The sequence below is a fragment of the Myotis lucifugus genome, unplaced genomic scaffold (assembly GCF_000147115.1).
Source record: "Myotis lucifugus unplaced genomic scaffold, Myoluc2.0 scaffold_68, whole genome shotgun sequence".
Taxonomy (NCBI): Eukaryota; Metazoa; Chordata; class Mammalia; order Chiroptera; family Vespertilionidae; genus Myotis; species Myotis lucifugus.
This window is the reverse complement of record NW_005871116.1, coordinates 3,704,890-3,726,515: the sequence shown is the minus strand read 5'-3', so window position 1 is coordinate 3,726,515 and position 21,626 is coordinate 3,704,890. Positions and strand designations below refer to the sequence as shown.

The 21,626-nt window shown below is 45.5% G+C and overlaps 1 protein-coding gene across 1 annotated transcript in view; it reads left to right on the top strand.

The window, feature by feature from the left end:
- FYB1 (FYN binding protein 1) overlaps positions 1-21,626 on the top strand; it is a 132,355-nt gene that overhangs the window by 37,813 nt on the left and 72,916 nt on the right. Inside the window, exon 2 of the mRNA XM_006090135.3 lies at positions 14,566-15,703. Coding sequence (XP_006090197.1) covers positions 14,566-15,703 — 1,138 coding nt within the window. The remainder of the gene's footprint in view (positions 1-14,565; positions 15,704-21,626) is intronic.

Genomic DNA, 21,626 nt, shown 5'->3' with positions numbered 1-21,626 from the left:
TCCTTCTTGCTCAATTTCCTGATGTCATATAGGACTTTTCTTGTCTAAATCAACTTAAGAGAAGGTCGCGAGGATAACAAACATGCGCCGGGGAGATGCGAGAGACAATCCTCAGAATGGGCCTCCAGTCCTGGGATTCCCTGTGATGAGCAGACCCCCTCATCTTAAAGTGAGGAGGGTGCCCGCCACAAGGCCCAAGGAGGAGGCGCTGAACGAGGCGCCGCTCTCACCTCATTGGGGGAGAGTCAGGTCACAGCTATGCCCAGAGTTCATCACTCAAATAAATGTGCCATTTTCTTTACAGCAGGAGAAGGTGCCCCCCGCCAAAATTCGGGCGACACAGGCTTTTGCTGGCTGGAAAAGCTAAAAGAAAGGCACGTTCAGTTGGAAGAGAGCAGGAGAGGCGGAAGTCAGGCAGGAAAACCCAGCCGCATTGTAGCAGAAGGGTGATCAGCAGATAAAAGTGTGTCATCTGCCGCTTTGTAACTGGATAGGGCCCCTCACGTGTTCCTATTCCACCCTCTGGTGCCGCTGGGATGAGATGAAGGCTTGCCCCAAGCCAGACACAGAATCCCATTGGGCACAGACCACTTGCTTCATCCTGCTTCTGACAGCCTGTGCTCATCCATCTTTTCTGATGAGAAGGAGCAAGTTTCTATTTCCCCCGGACCTTAAGATCTGGCAGGGGGTGGGGATTCATGGGAAATTTCTACACAGACGAAAAGAGGGGCTACGCTGCTGCCATCAACCCCGCCTTCTCACTGGAATCCCAGGAAACCAGGACAATGGATAGCAGAGGGCTGCAAATCCTCTCGGGAAATATTTCAGAGCAGCAGTAACTCCCACATTTGGTTAGAACCTTTGGCTCTCTTGTATAAATTGCTGCCTCTTCTAAAGAATTCACAAGGTCTTGTCCTGCCCCCCCCCCCTTTTGACTAAAAGGTGATTAAAAGAAGAGGAGGGAGCTCTGATTCTGCCTCCTACCAGCTGTGTGACTTTGGGGGAGTCACTTGACCTCTCTGTGCCTCAGTTTCCTCCTCTAAAATAATGAGGATAATAAGAGCACTAACCTCAGAGAGCCGTTGTAAGTGTAAAAATTACATACATTCATTGTGTGATAACATATAATACTAGAGATCATTAATATTGGCCATTTTTAATATTTTGTCATCAGAGAGATCATTCTGTGTAGGAAAATAGATGGGTCTGTGAACACAGGCAAAGTCATGCCTGTGCTTTTCTGCCCCATGCCGAGGCTGTCAGGAGAGGTTTCACTTATACCAGTAGTCGGCAAACCGCGGCTTGCGAGCCACATGCGGCTCTTTGGCCCCTTGAGTATGGCTCTTCCACAAAATACCACGTGCGGGCGCGCACGTACAGTGCGAAGTTGACTTAAAACTTTAAGTAAAGTTTATTAAGTTAATTTTAGGGAACATTGTGGAGTGAAAGAAGATGTAGTGTCGAGGATTGAGAAAGGTATGTTGAGATGGTTTGGACATATAGAGAGGATGAGCGAAAGGATATAGACGAAACAAGTATACAAGACGAGTGTGGATGGGAGAGTTGGAAGGGGTCGACATCAGCGAACGTACCTCAATCAGATTGAGGACATTTTTAGCAAAGGCCAGCTTAGGAGTACCCTAATTAAGTTAATAACAATGTACCTACCTATATAGTTTAAGTTTAAGAAATTTGGCTCTCAAAAGAAATTCCAATCGTTGTACTGTTGATATTTGGCTCTGTTGACTAATGAGTTTGCCAACCACTGACTTAGATCAATCTACCAGGTGAGGCACAAACTTCAAATATTCTAATGCCCCAAGAAATTAATGATGAATGATAGGGGAGGGGGAGAGGGCTGTTCTTTCCAATAAAACCACATCTTAAAAATGCTCTGTGAAAGGTGAACATGAGTGTCAGAGGAACTGAGCTGTATTGAAGGGACACCCTGGAGTAGTCAGCCTTCTATTTCAAAGAGGAAAGCCTGGGAAGTTTCCTGTCTCCTGGGAAATTATTTTAAAGGCTCAGATCCGCGCTGCCCACTTGTGTGTTTAACCACTGTTGGGCTTCAAATGCTCCCTGGCTCCTGCCCACATCCAGGGCCCCCTTCCCTGGATTCCGAGCTCAGAAAGGCTGGTTTCTGGGCAAATTCTATAGCCTTGAAAGTTATGGCCGCCTCAGGGGGCAGTCACACTGCCACCTAGTGGTCTGGATGCTAAGAGCAGGCGATTGCTTTGAAGCTTTTTCTAGTCCTAATGTGCCTGAAAAATCGTGTTTTCCCTCCCTCGGTATCCATGTCAGCAAGAGAGAGAGGTCAGGGGAAGTAGGCAGAATATTCCGTTTGTTTGGTGTGTTAGCAGAAGCTGCCTCTAGGTGACATTCTAAGAACAAGAGTGTGGGTGGAGGACGGTGGCGCACTGGCCTGGTTTAGGCTGCAGTCCCAGGGGTTGTGGTTAAGACTGTGGCTCCAGACTCAAGATCGGAGTTTGAACAGGGGCTCTGCCACTCACCAGCTGTGGGTCTTGGGTGAATGACTGCGCCGCCCCACGCTTTGGTTCCTGTATCTGTAAAGTGGAGATAAGAGTAATAACCTCTTCATGGTTTGCTGCGGGCTCGGCGCCCAGAAGGCATCCTCGGAGCCCTCTGCTATTGGTGGGACTGTGCCTGGGAAACAGTTGCAGTAGAAGCTGTGACCACACGGGTCATGCAGCACAGGGCAGTGGGAAGCCCAGTGGCTGCGCAAGGAGACCCAGATTCCTGTGCTGCCACTAAGGAGCTGTGTGACCGCATAGGTCACTTACCCTGTTTCCTTCCCTGTAAAATGAAGAGCTTGAGTTCACTGATGTTCAGGGAGTTTTTCTTTCTCAAACACTATGATTCTAAGGTAATGCTCCCAAATAAAATGGGTCTACCTTTAAGGCCCATTTGATTATCTTCCTCCTTCTCCTTCCCTTCCTTCCTTCCTTCCTTCCTTCCTTCCTTCCTTCCTTCCTTCCTTCCTTCCTTCCTTCCATTCTTCTTCTTCTCTCCTCCTCCTCCTCCTCCTCCTCCTCCTCCTCCTCCTCCTCCTCCTCCTCCTCCTCCTCCTCCTTCTTCTTCTTCTTCTTCTTCTTCTTCTTCTTCTTCTTCTTCTTCTTCTTCTTCTTCTACTTCTTCTTCTTCTTCTTCTTGCTGCAGAAAGCTTTACTGGTTCCATTTGGTCCAATGCATGGGAGATGGCTCCAGGGTGGTTAAAATAATGGCTAGTGGTTTTGGGGAGTGGCTCAGGCAAAAGTCAGACACCAGGAGATGCAGAGGGCCCCTCAAAGGCTCTGGGCTCCGAAGGCTCCTGGTCCACTTGAGGGTGCGCCTTTCTAAGAGATACTGGCCCAGCCCAGCCTGGGGGCCAGCAACCTGCGGAGGTGAGTCGGGTATCACTCCTCTTATGAAAGACGGAAGTGGTTCTGCAGGAAGTCACAGAGCTGAGGGTCTGTGGGGCCAGAACCCAGGGCCTGCAGCTCCAAAAGGAACGGGCTCAGGTTCCTCTCCAAGGCCATGGCGGCTTCCCTAGCGTCCTGAGTGTTACCCACTCATCTTGGGGAGGCTTTAGCACATCCGGGAAGAGGATGCAGGCACCGAGCTGGTTTTGCATCTTTTTTGTTGTTGTTGTTAATCCTCACTAGAGGATATTTTTTCCATTGATTTTTAGAGAGAGAAAGGGAGGGGGAAGAGAGACAGAGAGAGAAACATCACTGTGAGAGAGATTCATCGATTGGTTTCCTTCTGCATTTTCCCTGACTGGGGCTGAGCCTGCAACCGAGGTACATGCCCTTAACTGGAATCAAACCCACCACCCTTCAGTGGGGAAGCTGACACTCTATCCACTGAGCCAAAGATGGGTTGGGTCAGAGAGCATGGAAAATTTCCCCTGAAGATAACTCTGCCATATCCTCTGCTTTCCCTATCTTCACTGCAAAATAGACTATTCAAAATACATTCGTTTACCCTGTTATTCCAAACCACCAGGGCAGGTTTTGCATAGTTAAGAGATACTCAGCGCCCTTTCCCTCTTCTCTGCCAACTCACAGAAGAAGTGGCCCCCACCCTCCAAAGCCACATTGTCACTGTGGAAAGAGAAGCCCAGAGCGAAGTGGGTGTGGGAGGCCCACAGATGCAGGTTGGAAAGGTGGTTGATGGCAGCCTCCACCTCCGTGGAATAATTCTGACAAATTTGGGAGCTCATGGTTGTTTGACAATAAGAAGTTAATGTAGAAAGAAAGAAAGAGAGAGAGAGAGAGAGAGAGAGAGAGAGAGAGAGAGAGAGAGAGAAAGGAAGGAAGGAAGGAAGGAAGGAAGAAAGAAAGAAAGAAAGAAAGAAAGAAAGAAAGAAAGAAAGAAAGAAAGAAAGAAAGAAAGAAAGAAAGAAAGAAAGAAAGAAAGATTGGCTGGTTCTGAGGATGGCTGAGAAGGTTCTGAAGGTGATGACTGGAAAGACGCTGGAGGGTGGTCAGGTGTCCCTGGGTCTGTTCCGTCCAAATACTGTTGGAGCAAGAGGCAGATCAAATAAAAATATGAGGATCAGAGCAAGACAGATCCAGGATCCTAGAGGATCCAGGTTTTTAATCATTTTTGTTAGCTGAATACACCATGGGATGCCACGCCCTTTCAACAGTAGCCATAGCTGGCTGGGCTGGTGATTCTCTATAAAGAAACCCTTTGAAGAATAAAGCAAGATGAATTGGGTCAGTGCAGTAGAGTTTTTTATTGTTTTTATTCATATTAGAAATTTGGCATTGACCCATTGTTGTATTTTAGCCACACTTAAGTCATTTAAAATGGTATAAAAGTTTTAAAAAAATATTTGAGTGAAATGAACATATTTCTGGACAATAATATGTTCATCTATAAGCATGATCTTATTGAAATGCTATTTTCTCCTCCTTTTTGAGTCACTGCCATTGTATTTACCAATCACTATAACTCAGACAAAAAGAAAGAAAACATATCACCATGGGAAAATATTGAAACAATTTTATTATTTACAGCATTTTCATTTAACTTAATAATTCTCCAAAAAATAGTAATCTATTTTTTTCTAAATGTTTGGTTTGTATTATGGTAAAATATCCATAACATAAAAATTTGCCTGTTTAATTAAAAGGAAAATTATTTTAAAACAAGAGGTAAATCCCTGTGGTATTTTTATTCTTAGAACACCATTTAGTATTTAGAAAATTACAGAACAGGAAGGGATTTGTGGGTTTTTTTTTTCATTTTTTATTCTATTCTTTGAATTAACCATAGATGTGAACATTTTTTTTTAATTTTTTTTTTTTTGCTTGTCTATCATCTGGACAGAAAAGTTTATTTTATATGAATGCATTGCCATCTACCTCATTTTTGCCATGGACCTTCCCAAATCATAGCCTCATTCCCGAGTCATATTGGTTCACACCCTCAGCCTCCCTCTGGTAATGAGTTCCAAGCTAAAGCCAGGAGAACAATAAACACCATCCCAGGGTGACAATGGCTGAACCTGAATGGGGCCCTAGGCCTCTGAAATGCTGTTTGGATAAATCATCTCACTGCCTCAGTGGATAGTTTAGGGGAAAAGAAACTTAATATAGTTGTCTGCTTACATATCCCACCCCTGCAGCAACCATAGACCAATCATCAAAAAAGCAAGCAGAATTGTTTGTCTTCTCTTACTTGTTCCCCTTTCCAGAATGCCTGTGATGTTTCAAAGTCAATCGGACGTTTCGGCTTAAGCCCCACTCTGTCCCCTGCTCTTGCTCTGTTTTCTTGCTTAGCTCAGATCTGTTATGATCACCTCCATGTGAAAAACAAAAATGTTAACACATCACCTACAACGATTAGGGATTCTTGGACAGAAGGTCAATTACTAGGGTTAACAGAAAATGTTTTGGATCAGAGGGAAACTATTAAAAGATTTTAAATTCAAAATAGTAACTATACAAGAAAAAAAGAAAGGCATGATTTCTATGGATAATTGACACAGAATTTAGAGTCAGAAAACCTAGGTTCAATTCTCCTTCCTACCACATGCTTGCACTTAGTTTAGCCTTCTATCAAAATAAGAAATAACCAGGCTTTGGGACAACCCAATGAGATACTGTATATAAAATTTTGTTTGAAAATGTGATTAGCAGCCCTAGCCAGTTTGGCTCAGTGGATAGAGCATCGGCCTGCAGACCGAAGGGTCCTGGGTTCGATTCTGGTCAAAGGCACATACCTTGGTTGCAGGCTCCTCCCAAGCCTGGGCCTTGGTCAGGGCACATGCAGGAGGCAACCAATCAATGTATTTCTTTCACATTGATATTTCTCTGTCTTTCCCTCTCTCTTCCACTATTTTTAAAAATCAATGGAAAAAAATATCCTGGGGGGAAGATTTTTAAAAAGTGAATAATAGCTCTAATAATAAAATTAGCAATCCTATATAAATAAATGCGAATATGCAAATATACCGAACAGTGAAACAACTAAACAACTGAACAACCGGAACAACCGGTCACTATGACGTGCACTGACCACCAGGGGGCAGTGCAGAATATGGTGGGCATCAGCAGCAGGCGGCAGAGGGTGGAACATGGCGGGCATCAGCCTCAGCAGGATGGTGGAGCAGGTGAGCGGGGGCACCAGACCAAGGCGGGGCGCCGGTCACTGTCATCTGGGTGAGCTTCTGGTGGTTACTGAAAATTCTCTGCTCCCGTGCCACGGTCCTGCCTGGTGCTCGCACCTGCTGCTGGCGCTGGAGCCGCCGCTCACAACCACTGCCCCTGTGCCCACAGCAGCCTCGTGGCCCACAGTTCCTTTCAAGGTGCACAAATTTGTGCACTGGGCCCCTTGTAAGTGCATAATACCAAACTCCAGAATTTTTTGCTAACTATACAAGTGCACATGTTTGGGGGGCAGACTGTTGAGGTCATTGTACCCTGGGAATAAGTGATCTTAATAAAACACAGACTTTACACTAGCTAGTGGCAAAGTGCCACACACCGGAGCTAGGAGTCACAGCACCCTCAGAAGAAATGAGTGGATAGTGAAGACCCAGAGTAGCTGAAGCCGTCATGCACCTGGGAAAGGTGAGGGGGCGTGGGAAAAGGGAGGCTAGGTGCTGAGAACAGGATATACACCACGAAAGGCTAGAAATTTTGAACATCACAACTTTAATGAGAAACGGTGCAACCCACAGTAAAGAGCCATGATGCGAGAGATGAGCAAACTTGCTTGTCTCATGGTGGAGTCTTGTTGCTATGACTTATAGGGGAGAAACAGTGAGGTCAGAGGTGTGAGGTGACTATGTTTTTAACCCTGATTACTCAATACTGAATGCAGTATCTTCAAAGAGTAAAAGGAGAAGAGGTAGAGTGGGAATGGAGGAAGTTAGAGCGAGGGTTTAACATCATCATATTCTGTGGAGTGAGTTTCCAAAATAGTATCTGTCTCTCTTTGTGGAATCTTCCATAATCCTCCATTTCTACTGTCCAGTTTTTACTTTCCTCACGTCCAGCTGTGGATCCCGCACTGACAAGCAGCTGCCACCTATCTTGATTCATTTGTTGAGTCTTCCTCTTCTAAGCTGTTCTCCTCACACAGGACTTTTCACATGCTGGGAAGGAAGTCTCTAGAAAACCCCACAGCGCCTCATACCCCTGCCCCCACCCTGCTCCATGCAGACCATACACTTTCAGTTTCTAACTTCTCGTCAAGGACAGACGGAACTTGCTGCCCCGACTGGTGTGTGAGTGTGTGTGTGTGTGTGTGTGTGTGTGTGTGTGTGTGTGTGTTGATGTGGGTTCAGAGGGATTTGGGTGCTGAAAAAAAAGGGAACATAATATTTTTATTTTCCATGTCAAACAGTATCTCTCTGCCATCAAAAATTTTTGTTTTCAAATGTCATGTTTTTAGCAAAGTGAGTTTTCTTTTGCTGCTTCATATTATGAAAATAGACTAAGTGCAAGAAGTAGTAGATGAAATTAAGATCTCTTTGAGGTGACAAAGTTGGAAGTACAGGGAAAATGACAGGACTTATATTATGGCGTGTATACGTTAAATATTACCCTCACATCCAAGTAAGTCATTAGTAAGATATCGATGAAGACAATTTTCAATTATCTCCATGTTCACTAGTCAAAATCTAAATGACTCTCCTCCAATTTGGTATATTTAATTAATGCAGGGTAAGTGAATTATATCCTAAGCAAATATAAATTAAATTTGCTGGAAAATTATATAAAAACAGAATAACAAAAATAAGTGGTTTCAGGACTGTTTTTGGTGTTCTGTACTCTCTACATCCTGTCACCATTCCATCAGCATCAAGAAGCCAAAAACTTATAGCAAAACAAACTCCAGAAACACATACAAAGTCACATTAACTTCCTCATCCATTTATGCATAAGCCATCAAAGTCAACACTGTGTGCAAAAGCAATTTGGTGGGATAACCAGGCAGAAAAGGCTACAATTTGTATAATGATGGTGACTTTCAAGCTCTTGGTCTTTAAAGACAGAGTGTACACAAAAGCCTAACTGATCAGTACACGTGAGAGTTCAAGGTGACGCAGTCTGCGCAAGGTGGGCCATCACCATCTAAGCCAGTGGTTCCCAACCTTCCTAATGCTGCGACCCTTTAATACAGTTCCTCATATTGTGGTGACCCCCAACCATAAAATTATTTTCGTTGCTACTTCATAACTGTAGTGTTGCTACTGCTATGAATCGTAATGTAAATATCTGATATGCAGGATGTATTTTCATTGTTACAAATTGAACATAATTAAAGCATAGTGATTAATCACAAAAACAATATGTAATTATATATGTGTTTTCTGATGGTCTTAGGCGACCCCTGTGAAAGGGTCATTCGACCCCCAAAGGGGTCGCAACCCACAGGTTGAGAACCGCTGATCTAAGCTAACCACTTGCTGAACCATCTTGCTTTCTCATTTCAATCTACCCCAGAAGAGAGAACCCAGAAGGAGCCAGGAAAGGGTTAGAGGAGCAGGTGCCTGAGCTAACACGCAGGGCATGATGGTAACGCAGGGACATCTGCAGAGGTTTTCTCAGGCCATTTCCTGAGGGAACCCCGAGCACATGGCTCCCAGAGAGACCCCCCTCTGAGCTCTGCCAGGTGTTTTCTCCTTCCTGCGTTACACTTGAGAGCACAGAGCTGGCCGCTGGGGTTGCCTGCCATTCCATCTCCACGCTCACAGGTCACGGGTTGTCACAACCAGGGCCAATCCTGCCGCCTCCGCCACCTGCTCCTCCTGCCTGTGCCCTGGCCCAGTCGGCAGCAGCCTGCTCCTGCCCCAACAACACAATTTGTGGTGAGAGGCATGTTCCCACATCCTCTTGAAGAGGGGCCTGGTGCTGTCTCCAGCCTCAAAGGCTCAGCCAACTGGAATCCTTCACAGAGCGTTCGCCATGGAGTCGAGACTGTTAGGCAGAGAGTTCGTAAACATAGATCCGTGACTGGGGTTCAACACTCTTTAAGAAGCTTAGGAAATCATTTCTCCAACAGTTTTTACTGTAAAAAGTGCATTCTTGAGAATAATCAGTCCTGCATTTATTAGCCTGAGATGGGTCCAGGACAGTGATCAGTCAGATGTCAGTCAGTCTGGATGAGGGATGCCAGGTGGTCTAGAGCAGCGGTCGCCAACCTTTCGGACCTCACAGACCACCAGTTGGCGACCGCTGGTCTTGAGGATGGGTACCAGGAGCTCTGGTCATGGCCAGTGGTCTGGACAATGGATGACAGATGGCCTGGTTAGGTGAGTCCTTCAAGGGGTAGTCAGGTTGTCTGGATGTTTGATAAATGTCCAGCTATGTATGCAGACTGTGTCACAGTACTGGAAAAGGTAAAAAAGTCTAAGTGCCAGGCTAGTTAGAACAAGAATACAGTCTATCCCCATGCCTCAGCCCTCATAGTGGGAATAATTCAGTAGCTTGGGTAAAGGGACTCCAGGTTATGTACTCCCTGTCTTCCCTCTTTCCTCAGGGAAAATAACAGCACCCATAGCACGGCCCGTTCTCCTCATGCTTTAATGACAAAAGTGACACAAACACAACTTAAGGGGTGAACTCAGGCTTCAAAGTTATTTTATATTCATTCAGTAGCCACGACCCATGGATGTTTTTATTTCCTTTACAAAATGACGCTCTACAAAAATGAGACTTTTGAAGATAAGAAACTTTAAAAACAATCTCTAGTTGTAGCCTTCATATTATTTAGTTTTTATTTATAGGTTTTAGAGTATACTCTATTATAAAAAAATGAAAAGCAGACTTTTTGTACAAATTGGCAATTATAAAAATAGTCACATAGACATAAAGTACAGCACAGAGAATATAGTCAATAATTTTGTACTAACTGTGTTTGTGTTAGGTGGGTACTAGACTTATTAGAGTGATCATTTTGTAAGTTATATAATGGCTAGTCACTATGTTGTATACCTGAAACTAATATAATATTATATGTCAACTGGAATTGAAAAGATAAAAAATATATTATTTTTAAAAAACAAACATTGCCCTAACTGGTTTGGCTCAGTGGATAGAGCGTCGGTCTGCGGACCGGAAGGTCCCAGGTTCGATTCCAGTCAAGGGCATGTACCTTCGTTGCGGGCACATCCCCAGTAGGAAGTGTGCAGGAGGCAGCTGGTCGATGTTTCTCTCTCATCGATGTTTCTAACTCTCTATCTCTCTCCCTTCCTCTCTGTAAAAAATCAATAAAATATATTTAAAAAATAAAAAGCAAACATTGATAAGGTGTCTTCATATCACTGTTATACAATTATACATTGTTCCCACCCTATTTTCTAAGTAAAAAGAGCCCTAGAAAATGAAATGAATGTTCAACCTACAATGAAGTCAAGATAGGAGAATGTCAAAAAAAAAAGTTAAATCATGTTTGACTTTCTATCATTAAGGAAGAAATCTGGCTAATATTGTTCCGATTAATGATTAATGGTTAATCTGGGTGTTAAAATTTTATCTAATAAACTTATTAACAGTGATAATTACAAAATAACCTCTAAAGCTAAGCAGTCAGTATAAGTGATTAAATAGTTGTAAATCCAGGCTACTTGATTTGCCCGACATATTAGTAAGTTCAGGTGTTGTTACCATTTCTTCAGTAACAACATAAGAACTTGCTCTTTCTTAACCTATCCTTCAACATCCAGTGAAAGGTTTCAGAATGTGCATAAACTAAACTCAAACATACTAACTCTATTATGTTATCCAGCAGTATTTGCCTCAGTTATAATTAAAATTAGGACATAACAGTAACAACTATAACTTTACAACATGGTCACCTGAAGGAAATGATGTTATGTGCCTGGTGAATTAGAAAATACAATGATGGCAGACAAGCAATTCTTGATTGCATAACATTACACACAATAACCCATGCAATCCTCTTTTGAAAAACAAACCCTGTAAGAAATAGATACGGTGATTATTTGCATCTTATGGGTGAAGACAGCTTAGTAGGTAAATCGCATGGCTAGTAAGTGGGAAAGTCAAGGTTTTAAGCCAAGTCGATGATCCCAGAGCCTGTGTCATTAAACAAGACGCTGACCTGCCTCCTGGGCCTGGCTTGACATCTGAGACAAGTTCCAATGGCAAATCAACCACTCCCATATTTTCTAAATTAAAACCAGGACGTGGGACAATGGGTTAGTGTGTTTTCCTGGGGTTTCCCCCATGAAATTCGAGATGTGAAGTTGCTAGCACTAAGTAGGAACTCACTTAAATCCCTTGGTTTCTGTCCCTCACCGACCCGGAGGAGGAGGTGAACTAGGTGATTTCTACAGCTTGACTTGCTGCATAAAAAGAGCAAACCCTCCTATGTACCAGGCACTCTTCCATGTATTTATGAATATTACTTTATTTATTCTTCCTAACAGCCACCCTATCACAGGGCCTTATTCCCACAACAGAGGTGAGCAGATGAAGGCCCAGGGAATTTCTGTTCCTTGCCCTAGATTAAATAGTTAGGAAGATTCAAACCCAGCCGGTCTGGCTCCTAAGCCTGTGTTATTAACCACTCTGCCTTGCGGCCTCTTGTTACAAAATCTAGAACAAGTTATAGACCTAGAGCAGTGATGGCGAACCTTTTGAGCTCGGTGTGTCAGCATTTTGAAAAACCCTAACTTAACTCTGGTGCCGTGTCACATATAGAAATTTTTTGATATTTGCAACCATAGTAAAACAAAGATTTATATTTTTGATATTTATATTATATATTTAAATGCCATTTAACAAAGAAAAATCAACCAAAAAAATGAATTCGCGTGTCACCTCTGACACGCGTGTCATAGGTTCGCCATCACTGACCTAGAGTAAGTCTAGAGTGAAAGCATGCTTCCCCAGAAACAGACTTTCTTCCAGGTGGTGAGCAAATTCTGGTGCTGACACTTCTTTATGCTGCTCGTACTCAGGTTTGAAGTTCTCTGCAGCTTCCATCTCCCTGGAGGCACAGAGCAGTACTTGTCTTCTCCTCCCCCCCCCCAGCCCCACCCCCAACACCCAAACTCTCCCTGGTCTAGGCCTTCAGGGATCGATTGGATAGACTGAGGACCTGAGGGAATCATGGGGCTCAAGAGAGGCAAGGTAGAAAACATGATGTTTTCAGAGACTCGGCTATCGGGTAGTAAACTAAAGGAGCAAAATTCAAGCTGGAAACTATTTCTCTCATCTGGTTTTCATCGCCTGCCCAGGTTCCTTACCCCCAACCCGCAAATACACACGGGCTGCATTTTGGCAGGAGACAAACTCCTGCTGAGGGCATCATTGCTTTGAAAATCACTGTTCACAGGATTCAGCTCAGTGCCCACCTGCATTCCCCAAATCTGTATGAAAAGCCTGGCCAGGGCCTAGGTGTTGGAGGACACAGAGAGGAATGAGACAGGTTCTGGGTTTCGGAGCCTCAAGGAACCTGAGTCTGCATCCCTCTGCCCACAGTTCCTGGCTGTGCGTCCGTGAATGTGCTACTTCACATTCCTCATGATAAGAGTTCCCATCTAATGAGCCCCTGCTGTGGGCCAGGCAGGCACTTGGCAAATTCCATCTCTACTGTGCATGACAATTCCGGCAGGTCTGTGTCATCAGCCCCATGTTATAGAGGATGCCGCGGAGGCCCAACTAATAAACTAGGATTCCAACCAAGTTCTCATGATCTTTCCACTACGTCCCCTTGCAGTTTTAACCTCACTTTTCTTTCCTGGGAAATGGAGTTAGGTATTGCCATCCCCGCAAAGCAGGAGATGAGCCACACAGGTACAAGCACGATTCAGAATCAAGCACACATATGTACACACTACACGATGGTTCCTACTATTATGAAAGGAAGTCACACTTGTATCACATGTACAAGTGTCTGAAGTGATACAGCAGTTAGGAGGACAGAGCAAATCTCCCCAACCGGACAGGGTCTGGTTTTGTGGTTTTCAAGTGGGCCCTTGGGAGATGAAAAGTGCTTGGGTGTGTGGCAATGGGTGGGAAGGAAGAAAACGTTTTCTAGGTGAATTTGAAAGCACGGAAATAGAAATGGTGATGGCCACATGTGTATCTCCAATGTGTGTGTGTGTGTTTTTTAAAGCTTCAGATTTTCAAATATTCTAAAAGAACTAGAATATTCTAGAACTTGCTTTTGAGAGACAGACCAAACACACCATAAATTCTACCAGATTACGTGGGACTCTACCCACAGAGAAGGCTGAGTGCCTGCTCTCTTTACTAAGCAATAGACAAGGAGGACAGACACTCTGAGAAGGAGTGACCGGTGTCATTATAGAAGAGGCAGGACCGGAGAAGCTAGAAGTCAGGACATGAGACTTCCCAGCCAGTCTCTGCATCCTTGTCACCTCCCCTGAGTGCCCCAGCCTGTGTCCCCTAGACAGGCCCAGTCCTGGGACGGAACACACGCTGCCCACTAGACTGGTTCCAGTTAAATCATGAGCATGAAATAGAAAAGTCAGTAGGAAAACTCTTTTTATTACTTACACATAAAATGAGTGGGTATTTCTGCCACGTCTCCCTGTTAGCAGACTGACCTGAAATGTGGGTGGTCAAGAGAACTCCTGCGAACCACAGAGATGCTGAACAAGGCCATGCACGGAAAACACGCAACCCACGGGCTTACTTTCATTTTTTAAATGCAGTTTCTATTTAAGTGGCTCATCAGTGAAATATGGAAGAAGTCGTTTGTTAGAGACTCCCATATTTTTTCGAGTGAAATAAAGTAGACAAACACGAAGGGAAAGGTAAATTCAACAAGCTAGCGAGAGAAACAGTGGCAGGAAAGGGAAACAATGAGTTGTGACAAACAAAAAATGAGCATGTCAGTCTCAGACAACCCCAAAAAGTGCACGCACACGCGCCCTCCCCCTTCCAGAAACTCTCACAACTTATGTTGCCATAGAGGAAGGCCAGTGTTACAATATCTCGCTACCCAATCAGCAGCACCGCCGGCCTCAAACCAGGAAACCCTGTCAAGTGCAGCATTTTCAACTGTGAAGGGCGAGCTGTTCTCACTGGTTTTTGTTCCCCATGCTTGTAGGATGGAAAAGCAGATGTGAAGTCTCTCATGGCGAAGTTCAGCGCAGTGGGCGACCCCACGGAGGAGGTCTCGGCCAGCAGCCGACCCTTCAAGGTCACCGGGCAGAATTCCCCCTCAGGACTCCAAGCCAAAAAGAACTTCTTCAACAACCAAGGAAATGCCAGCCCTCTGACGGGACCCAGCAATGTGCCGAAGTTTGGGGGCCCGAAGCCACCTTTGGGGGTGAAACCTCCTCCTGAGGAGAAGCCGGAACTGGAGCCCAAGCCCCCATTTCTGAAGCCCGCGGGAGTGGGCCAAAGATTTGGATCCCCGGCCCCCAGAGATCCCGAGGGGAGAGCGGCCTTTCTGAGGCCCGTCGGCCCCAAGCCCAACCCGCCCAGAGAAGATGCCAAGCCCGTGTTTCCCCGGCCTCCTGGGAACAAGCCGTCGCTCCACGGTGGTGTCAACCAAGACCACGACCTAAAGCCACCAGGCCCAAAGCCCAGGTTTCCCCCTGCAGCCCAGGAAAGCGAGCAGAAGCCAGTGTTCCCTAAGTTGTCTGGGGTGCAAGGCAAGTTTGTGTCAGCCTCCCAAGACCAGGAGCCCAAGCCCCTCTTCCCCAAACCCCCCTTCGGCCCGAAGCCATCCCCCAGTCTCGATGACCCCCACGAAGGCGAGAGCCCCACTAAGAACGCGTCTCCACTCAGAGGACCCTCGGCCCCCGCAGGAATCAGGTCCAAAACAGGCTCTTTCAGGCCAGCGAGGGAAGACCCAGACACGAAAGACCAAGGAGGCGAGACGTCAAGTTCACCTTTCCCTGGAGTGGTCCTGAAGCCGGCTGCCAGCAGGGGAGCCCCGGGCCTCTCCAGAAAGGCTGAGGACAGGAGAGAAGACAGGAAGGTGGATGCTGCTAAGAACGTGTTCCTGGGCAAGATGAGCCAGGAGGAGCCGCCTGCCTTGCTCCCTAAGGCACCTTCTAAGGTGACGATGGCCGGGCCCTGGGGCCAAGGTCAGGAAAAGGAAAGGGGAGACAAGAGTCTCGCCACCCCTAAGCAGAAGCCCCTGCCCCCCTTGGCTGTCCTGGGTCCCCCTCCACCGAAGCCCAGCCGACCCCCCCACGTGGACCTGGCCAAATTCCGAAAAGCTGCTCCTGCGAACAGTAAGTGCTCCTCTTGTTTCTACTTCGTGCGTTTGCTTCCCCAGCAGCAGGCATCTTCGCTCCAGGGGGAAGCTGGTGATGAGGAAGGATCCATCCCCGAGCTGCTGTGGGGGTGACCACCTCTTTGGGATGGTTTGGCTTTGGTGTGGGAGCTCTGAGAGGGAGGGCTGGCTTGGGGGGTGGAGGCAAACTCATGCATTTGATTTGATACGTGGTTTCGCTTAATGATCATCTTTTCATTGACTTCCTTAGTTTGGTTTCATTTCTGTTGAATGGGACGGTGGTGTGTCACTTGTACTACCCCTAAGGAGTTAGACGGACAGATGAGCCAAACCCTAAGGTGGTGATGCTCACGTGGGGGCGATTTTGATACCCCGGGGACATTTGGCAAATGTCTGGGAGCACTTTTCATTGTCACAGCAGGAGGGTGCTACTGGCATCTACCGAGCAGAGGCCAGGGACGCTGCCACACACCCTACAATGCACAAGGCAGCTCCCCACGACAGGTATCCAGCCCCAAATGCCAACAGTGCAGGGTTCAGAGACCTCCTCCCAGGGACTATAAATGCCCACAACTCCATCATGTTTCCTAAGCCCAACATTTAAATAAGAGGGCATCAGGGCCCTTGCGAAACGGCACTTTCTGTTTTATGTCCAGCTGCTTCCTATTTCTCAATGTAAAGCTCTCCGAACTTCTCTGATTCATAAAGTAATACATAGCTCGGATAATAAGCCAGAAAGGGGGTACATTCTTCTTCTGGGGGGACAGCGCATTTTCTAGCAGAGAGGTTACCACAGTTCTATGGCATTCCCATCATTTGATCCTGAGGGACTTGGTAAAGAGTTGTAACTCTGCATAGCCATGAGAGAAACTCACTTATGCCTGAAATGATGAGTATTTTAGGCAAATAATGTGTAACTGCTATGTATTGGCGGGCGGGGGGGGGGGGGGGAGGGCTGGTGTTGACAAGTGACCACACCACTATTGGACATATTTTTTTCCCTTACAAGAGCACGGTCCGATTAAAAGCTGCTCCAGGCATAAGGTTGTTTTTCTTTTTTGGCTTCATAGAAGTATTTTGCAATCAATCTGTGATCTTCCTGAGATCAGCATTTTCAGTGTTGATCAACAGCTTGGTGACCCAACCTGTTGTTAATCTATCATGCAGAAAGCAGGTGTGCAATGACCCCAGGATCCGCACCTTCTGGAAAGACTCAGGCTTGTTGCACTTGTGTCCTCCTCATCTGTCACCTACCCGTTTCAATACTGGTCCCTAATTCAGAAATGTTAGTTTGGGGAGACCTTCTACAAGGCCCCTTCTTACCTCTCTTTCCTAGTTTCTCTGTATCTCAGGTGTTAAGACATGCTGTCACTCACTCCATTTTATGGCTCCGCTTCACGCCAAGGAAACTGTACTGAGGCCCAGCAGGAATCCTTGGGCACTTGCTCCCAGTCCTCCCTCGCTGTTTCCTACCGGGATTGGGTGATGGGACCCCGTTACCTGGTGTCATGCTATTGAATGAGTTTTCACAGATGCTAATGAAGTCCTCTTGCTGGCTCTGCAGTCCTGTCAAGGTCAGCATTGAGCTGATTTTCAGTGCAATGTAACTCCCAGGGACCCAGGCACAATTGCTCAGTATTCGCATTGATTCTTGCCCTTCTCTTTCCCTTTACAACCCTTTCCCCCGTCCTCACATGCCTCCCCACTGCGCAGGTGCCCCACCACACCATTTGGATTCTAAAACCTCTCATCAGTGTACCCCACTTCCGACCTCTGGGCCCTGGGTGTATATTATGTTCCAAAATGGACCCCATTCCCTCTTGACCCACCTTTTCCACAAATCAGAAGTCAATCCTTAATCTAAAGTGAGCTCCAGTTGGCGTCAGGATAAAGCAATCTGTTTCATAAATTTAAACTCTGAATAACATCCCTTTAAAGCATTCACTTTTTTCAATTTGTTTTTAAATAGAAATCACATCTAGCTAAAAAACACAGCAAGTGTAAAAAGGTGTAAAATGGAACATCGGGAAAAGGTGTCTTCAGTCCTTTTCTGCCTTTTGCTGGGTCTTCCCAGCCTCAGCCCCACAGGAACAACCACTCTTCTACTTCCCCCTCCATCCAAAGTTTGTTTATGTTTACACAACAAATAGAAATACAGATACTCGCCACCCCCTGAGTTTTACTCAACAAGTAGAATATTATATGCAATGCTCTGATCTTTGTTTCTTAAAAACACTGATAAACCCTGTATGTCTTTCCACATTTTAATGAGAGGTAACTGATTATTCTTTAAGCTGCACAGTATTCTGATAACTGGATGACTCACCTAATTAATTTAACAGTTCATATTGTTTCCAAACTTTTGCAGTCAGAACATTATACAGAAAATAGTCTTGTATATGTATCATAAAATAAGCATTTATTTTCTGAACACAGAGAATTTCTTTCTTTTTTTTTTTTTTAAATATATTTTATTGATTTTTTACAGAGATGAAGGGAGAGAGATAGAGAGTTAGAAACATCGATGAGAGAGAAACATCGACCAGCCGCCTCCTGCACATCTCCTACCCGGGATGTGCCCGCAGCCAAGGTACATGCCCTTGACCGGAATCGAACCCGGGACCCTTCAGTCCACAGGCCGACGCTCTATCCACTGAGCCAAACCGGTTTCGGCAGAGAATTTCTTAATAGGCAGATCTGCTACCCTGGCTGGTTTGGCTCAGTGGATAGAACGTCGACCTGTGGACTGAAGGGTCCCAGGTTCGATTCTGGTCAAGGGCACATGCCTGGTCAAGGGCTCAATCCCCAGTGGGTGGTGTGTAGGAGGCAACCGATCAATGATTCTTTCTCATCATTGATGTTTTTTTCTCTCTCTCCCTCTCCCTTCTTCTCTGAAATCAATAAAAAGATATTTTAAAAGAAAAAGTCAGGTCTGCTGACTCCGGATCCTACCACTACTATTTTCCTTAATCATACTAAGCAATTTAAGCATTCCTAATTTAAGCATCTAGGAAGGTTTAAAAAAATACCAGAATTAGAAAGCATATAGTGTCCAAATTAACTAAAGCTTCATCAAATCATTTTGTAGGCTTTCAAAACTCTAAAACTATTTTCTTAGCCTTCCCACCTGATTCTTTCCCTTCAAGATTCATGTCCAATTCCTTAAACCTCATCTTCAGATCTACCCTCCGTCTTTATCATCTTTGTCCAATATAGTAACCATTAAAAATATTGATCCCTTATTGAGGACATGTTGTATATCTGATACTCATTACCCTGTTAATGCCAATGAAACGGGAATTCTGTGAGGTTAGGTAACCTGCCCCACGCTGCACTGCAACTGAGCAGCAACAGACCCTGTCCTCCCTCTAGAGCCCAGGTCCCCATCGCCACCCTCCCTGCTGGGCTCCCTCTCTTGAAACACATGATAGGGATAGAATGAGATAATAAACTAAGCATAAATAAAACCCAAAGAATCCTCATTCTTCTACTTCTCTTTGGTCTTTTGGAGTAGGAAACAAGTCTTTTTTTTTTTTTTTTTTTCTACTGTAAATACCTCTATAAGCTGCATGAAGATAGACCAGTCCACTTAATATTATTTATTTGGAGCCTAGAAATAAAATATTTGTTAGTTGCTCAGGTTTGTCTTCCCACCAGAATCTCTTTAATCAGAGTTTAAGATTAATAGTCTCTATAGCTTAGCAATTCCTCTTTCAACAACTAGATAACCCTTGCCAATAGCCTGGCGCTCAATTGAATTGAGTTTCTATGCAAAATGAATAGTATTCACAGAGACCTTATTGTAGATTTTCAGCTGATTTTCTTGTAAACCAGAAGCTTGAATATAACATGGTGCTTTTCTGAATACGGAGCTAATACCCTATCCAATGTTTTTGTCATATTCCCCCTGCGCCGCCCCCCCCCCCCCAAACCATTACAGGTTACAAAAGGCCCAACATTTTTAAAAAAATCCAAAATATCTTTGAACTAACATTTCTCCTGGCCCCTTTCAGTTCCCAGGCCGGTGGTGAAAGGACCTCCTCCCAGCGTCCCGTGCGTGCCTGGCCTGCACAGCCTGGGTTGTGAGGAAGCCCTGGCCATCTGTGGTTTGTGTGTAGGAGTGAGCAAGCCCTGCTGGGAAAGAGTCCATCCAGTTTTGTTTTGTTTTTTCCTAGTCTTGTTCTTAACACTGGGGCGAACGTAAGACTTACCTTTCCTGTGTTGACTGTAAGAATGACCAGTGAAGCATCTTGACAATCGAAGGGGCAACGTCAGGTTCCAGATGGCTTAGCAAAGGGCTAATGGGGTGACTGACCCCTCCTCAGCTACCAGTGGGTCACTCTATACATGGACAGCGGTTTTGAACCAAAAGGCCTCTGGCCTATTTTCACCGGCAAGTGACTTGTTTCCAGGAGGGGTCAAGGTTTTCCTTCATAGACCCCGAAGCTGTGGCCTTTCTTCTTCTCTGCAGTCTCCCTTCACGTGTACTCTCTGAAAATTGCCTATTAGGTATTTACAGACCGCGCTTTCTATCGGCGTGTTGCTCCCAGCCAGGACAGGGCAAAGGGATTCACTGCTCAACCACATTTGAGAAACTCGGGGACAGGTGGAGTCTTACACCAGGGTTTCTACAAGCATTGACACGTGAGTGTGCACTGGAGTCTAAGAGCAAGGTACTAAACAAGCAGATACTTTTTCGGAAGCATCACACACACGGGGCTCTTTCAGAGCATTGGGGAGCTGGGGGCGAAGCTCTGTGGAGGGGACGTTGTCTAAAGCATGACTCAGCTTCGATGGCAACAGACACTCCACATGCGGTTTGCTGTCATTATCTAGGAGCCTGGTGCATGCTCTGTGGCTGGCATGCACCCTTACCTTTAGCTCTAGCCCAAGCCTGGGCTATTTCACTCACCCTCCTGGATCCCTGAGAAAGCCGTGTTCCGTGAGACCTGTCAGTCTTCCCTCTATCCCTGGTTGAAACTTCTGAGGAAACACTCACTGTCAATCTGGCAGCTTACCTGGGTTTAACTCCGTAATAGAAATGCCTTGGGGAGAGCCTGCCCTTCCTAATCGCACAGGTCCAAGGTCAGATCTTAAGAGCTGCCTACTCTCTGTCTTCTAAAGCTCTCTCTTCTGCTCTTCTCAGATAAACCAGCTCCCAGTCTGCCCTATTGAACAACCTGCCCCCTGCTGCATCATATGCCAACAGCATCCTTTGGGCTTTTATTATCCAATGTTTTTGTCATATTCATAAGCAATCTACATGGTCTTTATTTTTATTTTCTGGCATTTCATTTTACTGAGGAGAAGTCTGAGACCATCCTGAATGTCTATCGTTGAAAATGATTTACTTTTCTATCTAGATTCCCAAAGAAATCTCTGTTCTTAAGGTTTAAAAACTTAGCCAACATGTGTCTGTGTCAATCATTCTATCATCAGTGTCAATCATTCTAAACTTGTGTCAATCATTCTGTCATCAGTAGTTTCTGAGAGATGATGTTCCTCTGAGCTCAGGGGTTTTCAGCTCCACATGCAGAGGGGTCACACCATTTTTGTGACTGATGGGTGATAAATGCATCTACTTGCTCTGAACCAGGGTGATACACTTGTCTTCCCTTGAGAGCCGAGCTTTGAGTCCTGATATTGCTTTTAATCCACTCTTCTTTGGAGGGAAGGGTAGCTGTGCTGGTCTCTAGGGCAGTCCTTGCTGGAGATCTAGACTCTGTTCCATTATCTGAGGCCTCATGCAGTGCCTGGTACCACTGCCAGGCCACCATGACAGCTCAGCCCCCTCTGCCTCTGCTGTGACCCTGTCGCGGCACTTAGGGCTTTCTTGCTAGAACTTTCCCCTTGACCAAGCTGTTCAGTCACCCCCAAGTTCATGCCTCTGGTTGGAGCATATTAGGGAGAATGCAGAGGTT